We start from the raw sequence: 16,993 nt of genomic DNA on the forward strand, positions 1-16,993 counted from the left end.
TATGCTCCGTGATCACGGGCTGCTTTCGTAACCCCATTTGAAAGGTGGGACCCACCGTAAAAACCCGTCCAGACTAGGTTAGACCAGGTTTTTGATTCTCGTAAGCGTACGGGGTTTGATCTGTCGGACCGGCACACGTTCACGTCAGCAACAGCTAAAGAGCACGGCGGACTTTGTAAAATGTGTAGATCCAGGTCGGCCCGCATACACACTCCGATGGGATTGCAACCGGGGAAAGACAGTTCGGAAAGCTCCGAAAATATACGTCCGTCACAGTCGTAACACGTTATCCATCTGTATGGACCGTCGTTGAGCGACTATCGTAGATCGCGTGGACTTGTGGGTGCATGGGTAGTGTGTCAGTTGCGAACGTCCCGACACACGACCGCGGTCATATTCGCGTAACCCTGTCTAGGTCCACCGAAATCCTTCAATGCGTGCGGGGATGGAATACTGCCATCTCAACGCAATGCGTGCTTGGTTCGAACACTGTCATCTCAACGTCATTTCTTGGACCTAGAGCTCGAGCAAAGGCATAGTATTGAAGGCCGAGAGTCCCCGGAAGAAAGTCTGCAGATTTGTCCTTCAGATCAGTAGGGACTCTCTGTAGAGCTGCCAGATGCAAGTCTCGCTCCGTCGACTTCGACTGCTTGATCACAATCAGACACAGACTTTGTATTGGGATAATGATGCATCGACAGTATCAGTTCTGGTTCGTCATCACCATTTGGAAACCGTGCTGTCACTGAAGATCGTCATCTCCTGTGTCTCGTGAACCGCTTTCCATGACTCACTATCGCATGTGCTTGCCTCCCATACTATCTCGCGTGGCGTCGTCAATCACCTTGACCATGCCATCTGCGACCAGAAGAGTTTAGTTATCAAGCAGCGAGGAGCCCGCATCGCGACCCACCACAGGACTCAGCGACTGAGATGACCGCCTTACCTCCCTCTCTTCCCGACAAGACAGCGGCACGATTACCCATGTCCCTGATAGAACTATTAGAAATAGATTGAGCAAGCAGCCTCACGTCTGTACCCATCCGGGTGACAGGGCGAAAATGACCAGGTGAGGCTCCTCAAAATGAGCCATTCGGGCCTGGAACATTGATAAGCTGTCTCCCAGACGCAGAACCCCACCAAGAAATTTGCGCCAGCCTAAGGATGAGGTCAGCAATGGCATGACTCACGCCCGACACTTGACGAACCTTTGTGATCCCATAAGTTACATCAGGCTTTGAAGCCTCGGCCTCTCTATCTAGGATGGCAGCACCCGACGACATGAAGATGAACTTTCCGTCCTTCTCCATCAATCTCACAGTCGCCTGGAAGAAGGTCATAAAGCCAAGGACCTGTCAAGAGTCAGATCGTAGAACGAGTGTCCGTCCTTACATTGACTCTCCAGTGCTCTTCAAACACCTTGGGGTCGATATCACGGATTTTGGCGAATGATTCGTTCGTCATGATGGCGGCGTTGCAGATGACCTAGAGAAATTAGCATTGATTTATCAGCGTAAATGACTGACTAAGTCAAGCTTAGAGATGCCTTTAGACTTGACTTGCTCAATCATCTAAGACTGTATAAGCAACTTCTCTCGTGCAGGATCCTCTTCACCTTCTCGGGTCCATCGACCTGCGCTTGATCCATCTCCACGACAATCAACTGTGAACCATTACCAGTCTTGACTACAGGCATGGACGAGGGATTGCGCGCAGTCGCGATGACAGTATAACTATCTCGCGCTGCATACCTCTCGACGAGGCCAAAACCGAGACTGCAGAAGCTTCAGACGTCGAGACGGGCTGAATGGGCTCACCCTCTGTTGGCTCCTGAGATCAAGACTGTAGTGCTCATCTTGTGGAATCGTGCTGGCTTGGATGTAAGGACACGGCACGAGATGTGTCAGCCAGGTTCGCTTTGTCATGTCAAACGGTCGGTGAAGGTGGAGGTCTCATGAGTCATACATTGGCCCGAGATCAACCCGATTTGTCTACACGCGCGGTTCGGCGACACCCGGTAATAACATCCATCGTTACGCTGCCCTCAACTGGATGCCTATCCGGAGCCATCCATCGACGCCACACATACAAGCAGACAGCCAAGCTACCTCTGCCTCCGGCGGGATCTCGATGCCTTGAGCGACCGGTATAGCCAAGTCGTACGGACTACCTTTCTCATTCAAGGCAGGGAAGAGCAAAGGAAGATGCTGCCGCAGAAGAGCAAGGATAGAGAGTGGCATACCTGGTGGATCGGTCAGGATCGAATCACTGATGACAGGCGACGCTCACCATCAGCTGTCATCGGTGGGACAACCTCCTGTATGACTGGTGCATTGTCAGGAAGGTACAGCTTGACTGGCAGCGCTCTCGTAGTGTACGCAGATTCGGGCTTTGATGGACCTGAGGAGCCGGGATCCGTTGAGGGTGGACGAGATGGTATCGATGGGCTAGGAGCACCCGCAGCAATAGGCAGGGGAAGTATGCGCGATGCCATGCGCATGTAGAGGTCGTAGTCGTCTTCACCACCCGTTTAGCCCACCGTGTCATTCCGATGCGATAAACACAACTCACCCTGTACAATACCGTCCCAACCCGCTTCTAGATCTGCCCGTCGAAGATTCGTCACTTTGGTGGTGTTTCTCCACCTGACAAAGTCTGCTTCTTTCACTTGATTGATGTATTGAGTCTTGCACGCTTCGACAGTGTTGTTGAGTAGGAGCTTATCGGCTGGTGGGTTCGATAAATGCAACAATAGGCGTAACGGACGAGATTTGGACGATGAGGCGGAAGTAGATGAGGAGGCGGTGGGGTCTGAGCTCGATGCTGCAGATCGAGAGATGAAAGAATATAGCTCGATCAAATCCAATGGCCAATGCCTAGCACGACACAGATTCAGCCTCAAGCTGTATCACGGGCGGGCCCAAGACGTACCACCTGCAAGGACCTTGAGACACAAACACCGAAGAGCCCTCCTCGACCTCCTCCTCAAACCACCAGTCTTTCTCATCTGTATCCGCCAGCTGTTGGTCGTCCAGCGCTAGTTCGACGAGGTTTTCCCGGATCTCTGGTAAGAGCAAAGGCAGATAGGAGTGGCGAGGAGCTTGCATCTGGAGACTTGTGAGCTGGGCATCCGGAGTTGATTCTATGGACTCACGTAGTATCTGTCCGATCCGGAACCGGCTCCAGGTTCACCATCCGCTAGACGAATGAATAGGTGTATGGAGGATTGCCAAGCCAATCTGCGGAATAGGTTGGTCGAGGACTGAGCGGAATGGGTAGACATTGCGAACGCAGCAAGAGATGATCGAAACGAGAACGTATCAAGGTGTGCTTGGCCTAGGCGTCTCTCACGCTCCTCGAGTTCCCTGCTGAATAGATTATTGTTCAGAGGTAAAAGGTCTAAACGCGAGACCCGCGTCATTTCGTCGCTTTACAAAATCGACCAATCGACCACTACCCGGCCTGCTCGTCATGCCATGAGATTCAATCTAGTCTGGTCCTTGCGACCAGCTCCAAAGGATCAGAAGGTCAGTGCATCGTTATGGGTGTTTCCCATCTTGGCGGCGCTCATCTCGCTGGTGACTTACCGGCAATATGCTGTTGACCAAAAGGATTCGGGAGCCTGGGGCTGCGAAATGAGCTGGATGACGCCTTCGTATAGACTTATCGATACGTCAGATAGCCCTGTATCAAGGTACAAGCTCTATCTCTATAGAGAAGCGCAATGGGATGATCACGAGGTGAGCGATTAAACGCCGCTCCCAGCTGAAGCACCCAGCCCACTGGATCGCCGGTCATCTTCGTACCCGGGAACGCTGGCTCATATGCGCAAGTGAGGTCCATCGCCTCATCAGCCTCTAGGCAGTACCATGAGCATCCTGGACAGATCGCTCAAGGTATGCAGCATGTGCGAGGCCGCGACTTCTTCACTGGTCAGCCCCTGTCTTCTTTGCTGGCACATGTTTTCTAATACCCTCGCAGTTGACTACAACGAAGAATTTTCCGCTTTCCACGGTCCCACGGTCAGGGATCAAGCCCACTACTTGGCCTATGCTGTTCGAAAGGTCCTCGAGCTGTACCGCGACCATAGTGGTCCGAGTCAAGTCACCTTGCTAGGGCATTCTATGGGTGGCATAGTAGCTCGACTGGCGGCCATAGAGGTGTCAGACCTGGTCGATGTGATTTTCACCATGTCAACGCCACATCTGTATCCACCAGTGGCCCTTGAATGGTCCATGGAATCGATCTACAACACCATCAATTCGCAATCACACCACGGGTCAGGTCCAGTCCTGTTGTCCATCTGTGGAGGTGTCTCGGACACTCAGATCGTCTCGGATGCCTGTAGCCTGACGCATGATCTAGTCGGTAAAGATGGTGGCTTCGCTGTCTTTACGACGGGTATACCCGGTGCTTGGACCGGTGTCGACCATCAGGCGATGGTGTGGTGCCATCAGGTCCGCTGGCGTGTGGCTAGGGTACTCTTGGAGATGACACAGTTTCAGTCCCGTGCCGACAAGCTCAACGTGGCTCGTTCATGGTTATGGCAAGACAACCCTCCGCCCGTTCATCTGAACGGTGACGATGACCCGTCCATCGATCGACGTCCTCGAGATATGACGGTGCTGGTCAGAAGAGTCTCAGCAGATCCTGAGACTCGACGACCCCCCATCTCAATCGAAGCTTGCGATTACAGTAATCGATGCGAACTGGTTCGCTTCGAAGAAATGACTTCATTCCCCGCACCGATGGAGCCGGATACCCCTTTTCCTCTACCTGGTGAAGGTGTCAAGGCTTTGGACATTGCATATGCGATGAGCTTCAGGATGCCAGACGATGCGATAGAGATCAAGAGTCATGGCGAACCTGGGCCTGAAGTGACCATCGGGGCTCACGTGTCGATCGCCGTCCACGGTCGACGATACGGTAAGTCTTCAGATCCCATGCTGGTCTCACTGGTCCTGCCCAGATTCCGGGCTCAAGCGTGATCCCACGCATCTGACCCTGCGGTTCCCATCCATCTCTCTCACGTCACTCGAGGTTTTTCAACTCGACGTGGAACTCGGTCACTGTAAAGGTAGGTCTAGCTGCAGGTCCGTCCATCTAAAGTCGTCTTAGGACCTCGCCCTGTGATCCGTCACCGAAGCATGCCTCGTCTCGACGTTGAAAATACAACGTCCGAGTCCAGGTTCTTCCCCCTGAACTCCCAATCGGTCCAGGTTCACTCGCACATAGGCGATGCCCCATTTCTCAGCAGCTCTGGACAGTCCCGAGGTCTCATATTGGATGTGTACCAGGATCCCTCTTGTCCCGTAAAAAGGATCAACGTGTCTACACTCTACCTGCGCACTTTGGCCAAAGCAGTGCTGAGATACCGCATGATGCCAATCGCCTGGTCCATTGGATGGTCCGCCCTGCTCTTCTGTCTCCAGCTGCAATTGTTTGCTCGGAACGGTAAATGCTCTTCTCGTAATGTCCCCAGCTAATGACAGGCGTCTTCCCTTCTTTTGCCGAGGTTTTATCAGAGATCAATACAGCTCGCCTGTTCGTTGGCTGTTGTTTCTTCTTCGGCCTCTCTATTCTCCAGCCACTCATAGGTCGATTCACACCTACTCATGACTGGTTGCTTGGAGTTGCGTACCCAAGTCTAGCTCCACTCAGCTCAATCTTCGCGATCATAGCCTTGGGCCTGGTGATCATATTCGCGCACTTCCTCGGCTTCAGCCGTGTCATCGTTCAGCGGTTCCAGCCGACAAAAGGCCAGAACTCGCCCGAGAAGGGTGATGAGAAGTGAGCCGAGTACTCGAGGACTCTAGTGCTTATCAATCAGGATCACACCAGACAGGTTACTGACAACGGGTACCTTGGTCTGGACAGCATCCGTTCTGGTATCGATTTACCTTTTCGTGCCACAACAGCTTGCGCTGGTAGCCTTGTATTTGATACTGGGGATCACCTATGTCTCCGAAAGACCTGTCGCCAAGGTGAGCTTCCTTGAAATCTGCACTCTCTCTCTGACTCCTCATACCTCAGTCAAGTCACAGCCAACTACTGGCATCGATCATGCTCCTACTCACTTTCATCCTCCCGTTCAACCTCGTCACTCTCGGCATATGGGCAAGAACGCTATGGCTCGATTGGCGAAGCGCATTCTCATCTGACCACAATATTCTTAGAGTCATACCACTGCTAGGTCTTGTTGAGTTGAGCTCCCGCACTCAGGAGCTACACTCTAGGCATTTGTAAGTGGCGACGTTTATTCATTTTGCTGATTTGCTTAGATTCATCCGAGTTGCTCAAGCATGTCTGCTGCTCCTCAGCCTCATTGCATTTCTCTTTGGGGGCAGGCATATGTATATTCTTCCTTACCTTGTAGATCCAGTCCTCCTATGCTTGTGGGGAATCCTCTGGCCATAGATCTATGCATAGCACACACAACGCCACCAGGGATCGCCATTCCTCACCCGCCACGCGACTGACTTTTCTTATTCGTTTCCCACGGTGGATATCGCCGAAAAAACAGTCACCAAAACAACCCTCAATATGAATCAATCAACCCTCGTCCTATGGTCTTATATACATCTCAGTATCATATCTCAACTCGCACTGGGTCGACGCTCACTTTGGACTAGCTCTCGGAGCCCGGAGCTCTGCCCCTAGTGACCCGTTAAGCAGACTTTTCGGATCCATGACGCCGCAAAACTCACTCGCACCATGCCGACATTTCCCTCACCATACAAACAGTCTGGAGGCACGCCCGGCGGTCGACAGTCAGGGTCCCCTATTCCTCCACCTCCTCCTCCCAAACCCATCGACCTGAACAGTTCCACAAGATCGACCGACAAGGAGACGGGCAGCAAGATAACCAGGAGAGCCTTTTTATGCGATTTGGTGGTCGAACATGAAGGGGAAGGTGAAGGGGGTATATCAAGGACAGACGCTGATACCAAATCAGAAACGGCAAATCTCTTGCCATATCTTGGCGAGTCTCTGGCGACGCCTTCTCTAATTGCTGGACCATCCCGTACGAATACGCCTTCGAAACGGTCGACAAATCTGAACGAAAATGAGCCCACTGCGCCGTGGTCAAAGGAGAAGCAATTGGAGATGTCCACAAGGCTGAAGAACCTCATCGAGGAGCTAGTGAGGACGGAGCGGAGCTATCTATCGCGGATTGAGGCGCTCAAGAAGGTTTGGTAGCGCCGAGACTTCACACTGACGATCTCAGAGCTATGCAGATCCGCTGCGCAATTTTGCGAGACAGGAGTATAGCAAGATCATCCCCATGTACGAAGCCAAGACCCTTTTCAACAATATAGATGCAATCATCCTCGCATCCATTGCTTTTACTAAGGATCTCGAAGCCATGTTCGCAGCTGGAGAGGGTCCGGATCAGGTTGGGACGATCTGTCTGCATCATGTGAGACGCACATGATGATGCAATGCGGCTGATTCTTGGGCTAGCTCAGAGAATTGAAGACGTTCGAGCCATATCGCTCATATCTCAGCAAACAGGATGAATCACAAAGGATGTTCCAGGATGTGCTCAAGAAGTACAGTAGCTTCAATTCGTTCATCGAGGTGAGCCGGTGACTGAAATGATAGCCCCCAGCTGATCGGCATTCAAAAGCGGACGAAATACCAGACAACAGGCATAGGAAATATCGGCTTGCGAGAATTGCTCATGGAGCCTGTACAGCGCATACCACGGTACACCCTTCTTTGGCAAAGTGAGATCCGAGTCCAAAGGGCTGAGCTAAACAGTGCAGCCATGGTGAAGTGCCTGCCAGCCTTCTCCGAGCAGAAATCGAAATTGTTAGAGAGCATAGAGATCGCCTCGAGGATCGCCCGATGCGAGCCCGATCCTCAGACGGTTCGAGCTACAGTGATGTACTGTCTGGAGAGGAATGTGGATGGCTTTCCAGTGAGTTCCAGTCGTGTCGTGAAGACAGATCGCTCAGTCGCTCCACAGGCAAATCTATTCTCCAGTAATCGAGATTACCTTGACTCCATCGATGTGGATGACGTCCCGCATGAGCCCCAGCAGGCTACATCTCCGGGGTCTCGTCGGCTTTCTTCTATAACTTCGCCATCCACATCAACTCCCTCTCTTGTATCACTTGGATCCGGGAGCTCGAGTGCTCACCTCCCAGTGTCCCCAAATAACCTGCCAAATGCGCCATCCATACCTTGCACGTTGTTCCTATTCGATGACAAGATCATGGTCGTGAAACGGCAAGCGAGTGCTCTCAGTGGAAGGAAAATCACGGGACTGGATGACGTGCAAGCTTTGGTGCGCAGTGGTGGGGGCGTAGCGGTGCTAGACAAGCAGACTGCCAAAAAGGACAAGCTCAGCTTTCGAGGCATAGTGGACGTATCGGATGTCGTGGCGGTCGACGCGGGAAGCGGGGGTGAGTTGGAAGTCCTTGATACGTCACTGAAGCCTGGGTAGACTTTCAACTCTTCTTGGAACGTCCGCCAGTGGGCTTTGGTGAAAAATGGTCCGGCCGACCCCTCAGACTGTACTCAACCGTTCAACCCCCCTTTGGGGTTGGCCTGGATCCAGTCGCTTGCCGTCAGGACAAGCTGAGATTTCTGGAGAACCTCTGGTCTGCTCAGGCCAGAGCGAGAACGAAAGTGTTACCCTCCGATTCCGATGCGAAGGCGCCGTCGCAGATATTGGCCCAAAAGGGAGAGACTGGTCTCGACAACGCTGGCGAGCCTTTCAGCCGCGCCAGGCTGTACTGGAATGTATGGAAGAGAAGAGACTGGATCATGTCGAAAAAGGTGAGACTGGCCTCCTGTCTCTCCAGATACGCGTTTTACTGACGTCGTCTTCCAGGCACGAGTTGTGGTGCACATTGATGAGGGAAGTGAATCTGCAGATCTTCCACTGTCAAACGACATGAACCCGCTCTTGGCCATTCGCCTTCAGCCGCTTCCGGGTGGACTATGTCGCATGTCCGTCTCCACTGCTGAGGATGAGGAGACAGATCGCTTGATGGTATCCATGCAAGATGTCATGGGTCATATGGCCACCATCAGTGAGTGCAACTCGTACGGGAAGCTTGTGCTAAGTGAAAAAGTCCATCAATACGGGATCTTCAAGATACGTGCAGCCAATGCGTCAGCGCCCACCACCCCCGGAGGAAGCGCTCAACGATTCCGTCCCTCTCTACTCAACCTCGACACCATTTCCCGCAACCTGTTCGGCGGCAACAATCCTCCTGGACGAAGCCAGAGCTCTCATTCCGATCACTTTGGAACCAGCAGCTCCAGGCGATCCAAATCCGTCATGAGTCGATCATCCACGCAGAGCAGTGGCGCTCACCGACACACGCAGAGCCTTGGCTCAGCCCTGGGTAGCGATGGTCTGCCCTTGAAGCGGACCCCCAGCAGTCAATCGCAGACCTCTCAGAGTCGCCTGGGTGCACCATATGGCAGCAATGACCCAAGTCTTGGTCAGAGCGAGATTGACCTCAACGAGCGTCTGAATCTTGCTCGCAAGAACAGCAAGTCGATGGCAGCCCTGAGTCCCAAACCTTCGCTCCGACTTGCAGCGAAGAGTGTTGGCGAATTGAGACACCGTCACGATCAGACACAGGATCTCAAAAGGCGGCATAGCAGCAACCTGGACAGGGCTATCGAAGCGGAGAGTGCCCTTCGAGAGGCCATACGTTCGGGATCGCCATCTCCTCTATCCCCATCGTCAGGTCCGCAGACCCCTCTCTCTCCCACTGCTCCTCTCCGAACACGCAAGACGCCATCGCCAAGTCGGGCTCTGTCAGAGGACACACCGAAGCCAAAGCGAGTCGTCGACGGCTTGTTCGAGTCGACCCCGACCCTTGACGCAATCATCGCTGCCACCGTCATGTCTCCCCAAGCATCTGGGCAAGGAACCAGCGGTCATATTCGAAGTGCAGCTACGCACGAACACATCTCCTCTGCTTCAGTATCTAGCCACCTCCGCAGTCCAGAATCGTATGAACCGATCAGAAGCCCGCCACTCGATCGTATGACGAGTCCGCCTCCCAGACCAGCCTCCATCCCGATACCGGCATCGCCGAGACCCATGGGTCCTCGATCACCGACAATGCGAAATACCCCTGCTGTCTACCCGGGTCTCGGCTCGGGTCACACATCATTGCGTGTAGTGTCAGGTAATGGTCGCAAGGTCACTCCTGGACGGACGACATTACCGCTTAAAGAAGACGATTCGCCCCTTCGTGGTCGGACTGTGTCGGGCACATCGGTCAAACGACAACACTCTGCTGACCAGATGTCACCACGGAAGCGCAGCCCATCAAAGAGTCCACTTGATCACGCCGACCGCGTCGATATCGTACCCGATCCTCTGCCTGTACCTCCCCTTTCGGCAAAGAAGAGCGTCAGCCGGAAGACGCCTACTCGGAACGACTCTCGCCGCTCAAGTGGACCTCTGACGCCTATGAGGCGAGTCTCGTCCGCAGGGTCTGGCAGTATTACTTCGCAGAAACTGAATCCGAATAACGAGGTCACTGCCGAGCATCCGCATGCCCCAGCTGCTGTCGATGCGACACGCCGAAATGTAAGTTGATTGTTCTTCACTGCCAGACTGACCCATTCAGATCCACGATGCTCGTGCTGCAAGCAAGAAGTTGCGAGCGGAGATCCACACGTTGAGGAAGATGCTTCGGAATGATCCCATGACACCGATTCCTACCTGGGTAGCGGATCGAAACGCATCATTGCCGAGATCGCCACACCGACGTAACATCCAGGCAAGTCTCCTCTGTGCTCGGCCATCTCTGACGTTGCAGCGACTGGCAGACAAGTCTCATCTTGCTGATGCCGAGAACACTCCCGAACTGAACCGCCATGAACTTGACGAGATAGCTCAGAGCATCTCCTCGCTTGCCCATCGCCTGGAAGATGTGTTGAAAGTTGCGTCAAATGACGGGGAACAGGCTTCAAGCCTTGTCGGGAGACTTTTGCATGACAACACCCAAATGTTCCGAGACATTGAAATTCTCCGGGCACAAGTGACGCGGAAAAAGGAGACGTGTGATCAGCTCAAGGCGCAGCTGGCGGATGCACAGGTTGAGGTGGATGTAATCTACGAGGTGAGTAATTGCATGTGAATTGATCCCTAGACACCGCGCGCTGAAGCTTCACGCTTAGGCGTTCAATACTGAGCTCGATGGGATGTTCAACGACGTGTCACTGCCATCGACCGAGGCGTTTGAAGCGATGCGCTTAGATCTTCAGGATACAAAGGCGAGACGGAATGAGCTGGCCTTGGAGAACATGAAGTTGAAGCGGGAGCTTGAGGAAGCCAAGCTGAAGCGAGACCAGTAAGTTGACCAATACTCAAAGAGATAATGTTGACCTTCCGGCAAGATGGGCGAGGATGTTGAAGCAGCAGGGAGTCTTGCCTTGATGGCGATGAAGGCGGCGTATTTTGTTAATCATCCAATATCATGTAAGATTGTGCTCTCTTTGTACATATATACACTCCTACAGCATATAGGCGAATGGGGTGGGTGCCTTGTCACGTTGTGCATACCCCCTCCCCATATGCATGCCTTTTTTTTCGTGGTTGATCTGACTACGCTTTGCACTGTTTGTGCTTTATTTCCCCTGAAGCAAGAACGAGGAGTGACTCTTGCTCGTCTGCTGCTCCCATCAGCCCTTTACCACAAGTTGAGCACGATCCAAAAGCTGGTCTCCAGCCCATCTGTCGCTTCTTCGTAGCTTCCTTGACACTCCAGAACAAATCTTCTTCGACGATTCTCGTCGTCATGCTCAACATTTCCCCCTCGGATCGATAAGAGTCGAGCATACCGGTCAAGATTGTCCTGAATTCCGAGTAGGCTCTACCTTTTTGTGTGCTCGATCCAGTCGAGCTCTCATCGACCAATCGCTTAAACATGCGAGGGAAAGACAAGGTCGTGGTGGAAGAGGAAGCGACCAGGCTCTGTAATGTATATTGGACGAGGGATCTGAGATTATCCATGACCATTTGACCGTCGGGATTCTTCTCACTTTCTTCCTCCAAAGACAGGGAGATGACCGCTCCGACCGAATGGACCACCTCCATCACGCCATGTAAGACTGCGAACCATAAATCTTCAGATTGAGCAGCAGACGACTTGTTGTCGTCGTTGGAATGTTCTTGACAAAGTCGAACAGCCATGTGAGAGACGCTGTTCAGTGTCTGCAGGATCAGGTGAACGTCGCCCATCTCACGATCTATGACAGCTTGACCGAGGTCGACCGCTCGGGACTGTAGGACAGTCTCGGTGACTGTGAATGCGGCGCGCGAGTCACCCATCTTGTCCAGAGCCCACAGTTGTCCCTCGACATGGTCGGCTTTTCGACATTGCTCGGCCAGAGCACCGAGATCAAAGAATGCCGGTCCACGACGATCAAGAAAGGCAATAACAGCCGACGAGTCGTACCTTGTGAGCAGGGAAACGTAAAGCAACCGCATCGAGCTGTCTAGATTCGTCGAAGGGCCATCCAGGTGCATCCCGTCGAATCCTTCCTGCTCTTCCTCCTCCTCCCCCTCAGTTGCTCGATCAAGAAGAGACCGCAGGTATGCCATCTTCTTGAGATCCGAAGTGATAGTTTCAGTTGCTTGGACGTGTAAAATTGGAAAGTGCTTGTCCAGCAGTAAAGCAGTCTGACGCACGTTGAGATCGACCAAGTGGGATAAAACTGTCTCGATACCAGATCGAACCTCTGTCATACCTTGAACGTCCAACTTGAGCTCATCGAATAGCCGGTCGAGATCGGAGAACAAGCATTTGTCCAACTCTGGATCATTGACATGGGCCAGGACGAGCAATCGCCACTTGCCTTCTGAGCGGTACATGGACCGAAGGATGCGATAGAAGCCGGCATGCTCGAACAAAGCATAGATCTCCTCGATATGGTCCGGTGTATAGGTAGATAACAGGTATTCCGTGGCCAATTGACGATCCTCCAAATTACTAAGATCGGTCTCGCTTGCCAGACTGACCAGGAGCCGGCGCAACGTCGACGGCGGGATGAAAAGGAACTGAGGATACTTTGGCAGGTTCCGAGCGACAAAGATGTATAGGAGCGTAATATCTTCGTTCGCGAATCGATCAGGCTTCATGACATCGAGCATGATGTTGATGATGGCTTGTCGGCTCGTGGCAGCGGCGGTGGAGTCATTCAGGTACGGATCTTCAAAGGCGATGTCCATGGCATGCAGGAAAGCCTCTGTGTCAAATTGCAATATCAAGTCGAGATAAGGGTAAGATACGCCGTGATCCAAAGCCGGTACGAGGGTTCCTTCGTTTCCAGAGGGCCACTGGACCAATTGTCCGGAAAAGATGAAATCATACACCGACTTTCGAGCTTCTGACGCCTCCTCCAAGGGTTTCAACATCTCGCCACTGGGATACGATTGACCGCAAAGGACCATTTCCAAGTATGCAAAGAGCTTGTACGCATGCGTCGCGCCAATCTCGTCATGTGACGCTCCATGTTCTTGCCCTACGATCGCCGGTCTGGACATGCGATCGCGTTGCAAGCTTGTCATCAGCCCCAGTAGCTTGACCAACGGTGCCACAAAGTCTCGCATGGTGCGGGTATAGACGTGTATGAGAGCATCCCACAGCCCATGGGCTTCACACAAGGTCACGACTTGATTGATGTCCAGAGACGTGGGTTCGACATGCCATATGATTGCTTCTGCCGAGTCGAGATCGCCCTCCTGCTCAGCGTGCATGGACATGAGGTCCTTGAGCACAGCAGGTGGAATTGTTCTCACTTTGCCTTGAAAAATGTAGGGCTGGAGGAGTTTGAGAAAGATGTTTTGGATTCCAGCATTGGCGAAATAGTCGTATTCTTCGTCAAAGAGGAAAGCAGTGTCATTCAATGCCAACGACGTATCAATACAGGTCGATGCGAGCCCCTCGAACAAGCCTGTGAGGTCGACACCTCGACCATCGACACTGTAATGCGTATCGTCTCTCATCCGATCCTCTGAGAAAGCCCAATCAAGAGAAGATTTCAAAAGCTCTCTGATGCGGGACCCAATCAGATCTCTGCGTTCCTCGCGATCATGCGGCAATGTGATCGTGTTCCCCGGCGGCCGATCTTCATAGTATGCCAGAGCGATCTGAATAGCGTCGAGGAAATCCCCCTGATGTACTCTATAGAGTATACGGTCGTTCCATTTGAGTAGACTCGCCACTTCCACGGCATCACGGGTCTAGTGAGCACGTGTCAGCGCGCGGCAATTTGAACGGGCAAACTGAGGCCTTGGCTCGCTCACGAGTATGAAGAGTTTGCCTCTGAACATCCGCACACTCGCTGCCACCGGTCTTGAGTATCCCGGCAGAGGGGTGCCATCGTTGAGGGATTCGTAAAACGAATTGGACATCAAAACATGTGTTTTCCTCGGTTGCCATTCGACCAGCGTCATGGTTCGCGCATCTAGAAGGATGATCGAGTCAAAAGTAACGAGTACGAGATGATGCTCGTCGTACCACTGCAAAGCAACTATGGGTCCAGTGGCTTGATAGGTCAGTCCTTCGGTGAACTCGGGTTCAGCTTCCGCCTTGACTGTCTTCGTCTTGGATACTCGCGTGACGATCTTGATGCGCAATAGCCTCAGAGTCCACCCCCAGGAATACGCCAATACTTTGTCGGGTCCCTGACCAATACACCACTCTGCGCAGCCTCTCAAACCACCATATGTACCGCCGTCGTCTGTCCGCATCTTTCTGTACCACGTTCGGGCCTTGGGCTTCATACCCACAATGACCAATTTTGCAGGTGTCTGCAGGACGGTAAAGTTGAATTCGTCTGAAGGGTCAGGTGCGGATCCCAATGGTAGCGGTCGAACAGCGAACAAGGTTGTTTGCTTTTTGGCTTTTGTGGTGACGACCGATCCATTCGTCTCAGATGATGCTGGTGGGTTCCCCGGATAACTCCCCAGCATTCTCACCACATCATTGCTCTCCACACCGATTACTTTGCCCAGACTCCACCAGAAAGCTCTTCCGTGCTCATCTCCAGTGACGATGGATGTGTGTCTTGCCCCGACGAATCCAATGTGAAGGATGGGACTGCCTTGCAGGTGGCCTTCCTTTTGGCCCGAGAGAACTTGGGTCAAGGTGAGGCCAAGCGTCGTCCGCGCAGGTTTTAAAGGGCGCGACAAATCGTAAAGATGGATGTTACCTGTAGCGTGCCCCACACCAACGTATGTGCCGTCCGGTGAGACGCAGACAGCTGTGACTGGGCCTGATGATGCAGACGCATCATTCTGCAGAACATGCTGGAGTTTCTGGTCAAAGGTGTAGACGAGCACGAGTCCTCCATCCGTTCCTACAGCAATGATGTCCCTCACATCCATGACGCTTGGTCTACCGAGAGGCAGAGGCTGACGAGGTGGATCCGGTGGTTTGGAGAGGAACGAAGTAGCTTTGCGTGCCGAGTGCGGAGGCGGGTCGACAATGCTTTTGGCATCTGGTGAGAACAGATGAGCAGAGATACCGCGAAGGGGATGAAATGGAAACGCGGAGAAATTGAACGGGCGAGGTTTGGAAGAAGAAGAAGACGGGTCAGTGGGAACGGCGGTACCGGGTGCAGCGGGGTCAGGAAGTGGAGAAGCGGTGGTAGAATCGGATTTCGCCAATGACAATTGGGAGAAATGGGATGGAAGACGAGCTTGAGCGAGGAGGGATGTAGGTCTACCAGGTACAGACTGTTCAGTGGACGTGGACGCTGTGCGGTGATGTGATCTTAAGCGGGATATGGAAGGGTCTACAGGTGGAGTCAGGTCTGAATATGAGGACTGTGACACATGCACTGACGGATGTAAGATGTTGACAAGCGCTTCAAGGACGTTGGGCGATCGGCGGGACCATCGTGGGCTCCTGCGATTGATAGTGAGGATGAGGAAGGTGTGACCGCTGATACCACCTGCATGAGGTCAGCTTGAGGGACTCTAGCAGAGGTGACATGACTAACCTTTCGCGGAAGCACTATGGAATCTGAATCGTCATATTCCAGCGTAAGATCTTGCTGTCGAGCGTTGGAAGTGGCACCCCGCTCATGATACCCATGTGTACCATTGAGAGGGCCTGAAGGGCTCACTTCGTCCACTGCGCCTTCGCCATACATGTCTCGTGTTTCTTCTTGTCGAGCAGTAAGAATTGCCCTCTCGTCCACATCCTCCTCCTCCCCATATACGTCCTCTCTGCTTCCCTCAAGTTCCCGACTACGCTGTACGTCGTGAGACCTCCAGACATCACTGGGGCCATCTTCTAGATCACTCGGCCAGGGTTGCGTACTTGCTTGACGCCATGCTGCTTCTGGAGGACGGCCAATCTGAGAATCCGAGATAGAAGGTGAGCGTCGCCAATAATCACTTGGACCAGCTTCCATTTCTGGCCATTTGGGGCTCGCAGGTCTGTCAAATGGGCCATCATCGTGGTCTTTACTCTTGCTGTCCATTTCCATCTCGAAAGGCGTCGTCTCCGAGTCGAAGCGGGCGAATGCCCTCATTCGGGACACTGAGTGTTGAGGATCAACATGCCGGATACTGTTCGAAGATCCATTCACAGATGAAAGTGGTCGAACGGGCGGACGCTGTTGCCCCCCCGTCTCGCGCTCCGTTGGCAAACTCTCCAACTCATCCCTTACCGACAGCGGATCCATGATGAACGGGCCGTCGGACGACTACGAAGCTCAACGACGCGGATCCGACATGACGAAGAGTGTGCACTCAGTTGAGGCGCGAGAACTCGTGACCACGTGGTTTGTGGCTGTGACGAGTCTGCCGAGTTGATCCCTCCTTCACCCCGCACGATGCGAACAAGAAGGCACCGATGCATATTGTGATTGTCGTTCAAGATGATTTGCTGTGATTATATGATTCCCAAGATGCCAAAGACCCAAGATGCGAGAATGGTGTGGTTCTATTATACCGACAATGCCCAAAACCATCAAGACCGATCCTATCTTCTCGACA

At 53.0% G+C, this 16,993-nt stretch overlaps 6 protein-coding genes across 6 annotated transcripts; 3 read left to right on the top strand and 3 right to left on the bottom strand.

The window, feature by feature from the left end:
• Positions 1–501: 501 nt before the first annotated feature.
• Positions 502–1,944, bottom strand: BD324DRAFT_296794 (hypothetical protein). The gene is made up of 10 exons (XM_022012410.1): positions 1,818–1,944; positions 1,616–1,775; positions 1,527–1,571; positions 1,393–1,485; positions 1,209–1,325; positions 1,141–1,158; positions 1,032–1,099; positions 914–990; positions 795–858; positions 502–745 (listed from the first exon to the last, which is right to left on the bottom strand). Exons 1-10 carry the CDS (start codon positions 1,853–1,855, stop codon positions 721–723), a joined length of 705 nt encoding a protein of 234 aa, XP_021872753.1. The 5' UTR covers positions 1,856–1,944; the 3' UTR covers positions 502–720.
• Positions 1,802–3,679, bottom strand: BD324DRAFT_296883 (autophagy protein Apg5-domain-containing protein). Its single transcript, XM_022012411.1, has 6 exons — positions 3,597–3,679; positions 3,155–3,527; positions 2,932–3,107; positions 2,572–2,876; positions 2,290–2,517; positions 1,802–2,242 (listed from the first exon to the last, which is right to left on the bottom strand). Exons 2-6 carry the CDS (start codon positions 3,419–3,421, stop codon positions 2,034–2,036), a joined length of 1,185 nt encoding a protein of 394 aa, XP_021872754.1. The 5' UTR covers positions 3,422–3,527; positions 3,597–3,679; the 3' UTR covers positions 1,802–2,033.
• A 111-nt stretch (positions 3,680–3,790) lies between these two features.
• Positions 3,791–4,478, top strand: BD324DRAFT_567019 (GPI inositol-deacylase PGAP1-like protein; the record flags this gene model as incomplete). The annotated part of the gene is made up of 2 exons (XM_022013040.1): positions 3,791–3,932; positions 3,982–4,478. Coding segments are annotated over 2 exons (639 nt in total), but the record flags the coding sequence as incomplete, so codon positions are not given.
• A 1,486-nt stretch (positions 4,479–5,964) lies between these two features.
• On the top strand, positions 5,965–6,444 carry BD324DRAFT_617810 (hypothetical protein). The gene is made up of 3 exons (XM_022014947.1): positions 5,965–5,984; positions 6,039–6,242; positions 6,282–6,444. Exons 2-3 carry the CDS (start codon positions 6,064–6,066, stop codon positions 6,415–6,417), a joined length of 315 nt encoding a protein of 104 aa, XP_021872756.1. The 5' UTR covers positions 5,965–5,984; positions 6,039–6,063; the 3' UTR covers positions 6,418–6,444.
• Positions 6,445–6,564: 120 nt separating this feature from the next.
• BD324DRAFT_296964 (hypothetical protein) lies at positions 6,565–11,503 on the top strand. Its single transcript, XM_022012412.1, has 14 exons — positions 6,565–6,913; positions 6,956–7,191; positions 7,229–7,420; positions 7,465–7,581; positions 7,631–7,730; positions 7,770–7,924; positions 7,973–8,411; positions 8,453–8,787; positions 8,843–9,044; positions 9,087–10,567; positions 10,608–10,760; positions 10,800–11,102; positions 11,161–11,333; positions 11,380–11,503. Exons 1-14 carry the CDS (start codon positions 6,715–6,717, stop codon positions 11,417–11,419), a joined length of 4,125 nt encoding a protein of 1,374 aa, XP_021872757.1. The 5' UTR covers positions 6,565–6,714; the 3' UTR covers positions 11,420–11,503.
• Positions 11,504–11,587: 84 nt separating this feature from the next.
• BD324DRAFT_648998 (Golgi CORVET complex core vacuolar protein 8-domain-containing protein) lies at positions 11,588–16,680 on the bottom strand (the record flags this gene model as incomplete). Its single annotated transcript, XM_022017917.1, has 4 exons — positions 11,588–14,227; positions 14,291–15,783; positions 15,834–15,942; positions 15,991–16,680. The coding sequence occupies 4 exons, from the start codon at positions 16,678–16,680 to the stop codon at positions 11,588–11,590; spliced, it is 4,932 nt and encodes a 1,643-aa protein (XP_021872758.1).
• Between the last annotated feature and the right edge of the window lie 313 nt (positions 16,681–16,993).

This window comes from Kockovaella imperatae (genome assembly GCF_002102565.1).
Source record: "Kockovaella imperatae strain NRRL Y-17943 chromosome Unknown BD324scaffold_3, whole genome shotgun sequence".
In the NCBI taxonomy this organism is placed as follows: domain Eukaryota; kingdom Fungi; phylum Basidiomycota; class Tremellomycetes; order Tremellales; family Cuniculitremaceae; genus Kockovaella; species Kockovaella imperatae.

Coding starts and splice junctions, on each gene's coding strand:
- BD324DRAFT_617810 (XM_022014947.1), top strand. CDS start 6,064: ATGCTCCTACTCACTTTCATCCTCCCGTTCAACCTCGTCACTCTCGGC. Junction 6,243..6,281: donor GAGCTACACTCTAGGCATTT/GTAAGTGGCGAC, acceptor TGATTTGCTTAG/ATTCATCCGAGTTGCTCAAG.
- BD324DRAFT_296883 (XM_022012411.1), bottom strand. CDS start 3,421: ATGACGCGGGTCTCGCGTTTAGACCTTTTACCTCTGAACAATAATCTA. Junction 3,108..3,154: donor CCGGATCGGACAGATACTAC/GTGAGTCCATAG, acceptor ACAAGTCTCCAG/ATGCAAGCTCCTCGCCACTC. Junction 2,518..2,571: donor TTGGGACGGTATTGTACAGG/GTGAGTTGTGTT, acceptor CGGGTGGTGAAG/ACGACTACGACCTCTACATG.
- BD324DRAFT_296794 (XM_022012410.1), bottom strand. CDS start 1,855: ATGAGCACTACAGTCTTGATCTCAGGAGCCAACAGAGG. Junction 1,486..1,526: donor GCATCTCTAAGCTTGACTTA/GTCAGTCATTTA, acceptor TAATTTCTCTAG/GTCATCTGCAACGCCGCCAT. Junction 746..794: donor GGAGGCAAGCACATGCGATA/GTGAGTCATGGA, acceptor GACGATCTTCAG/TGACAGCACGGTTTCCAAAT.
- BD324DRAFT_296964 (XM_022012412.1), top strand. CDS start 6,715: ATGCCGACATTTCCCTCACCATACAAACAGTCTGGAGGCACGCCCGGC. Junction 7,192..7,228: donor GGATTGAGGCGCTCAAGAAG/GTTTGGTAGCGC, acceptor TGACGATCTCAG/AGCTATGCAGATCCGCTGCG. Junction 7,925..7,972: donor GGAATGTGGATGGCTTTCCA/GTGAGTTCCAGT, acceptor GTCGCTCCACAG/GCAAATCTATTCTCCAGTAA.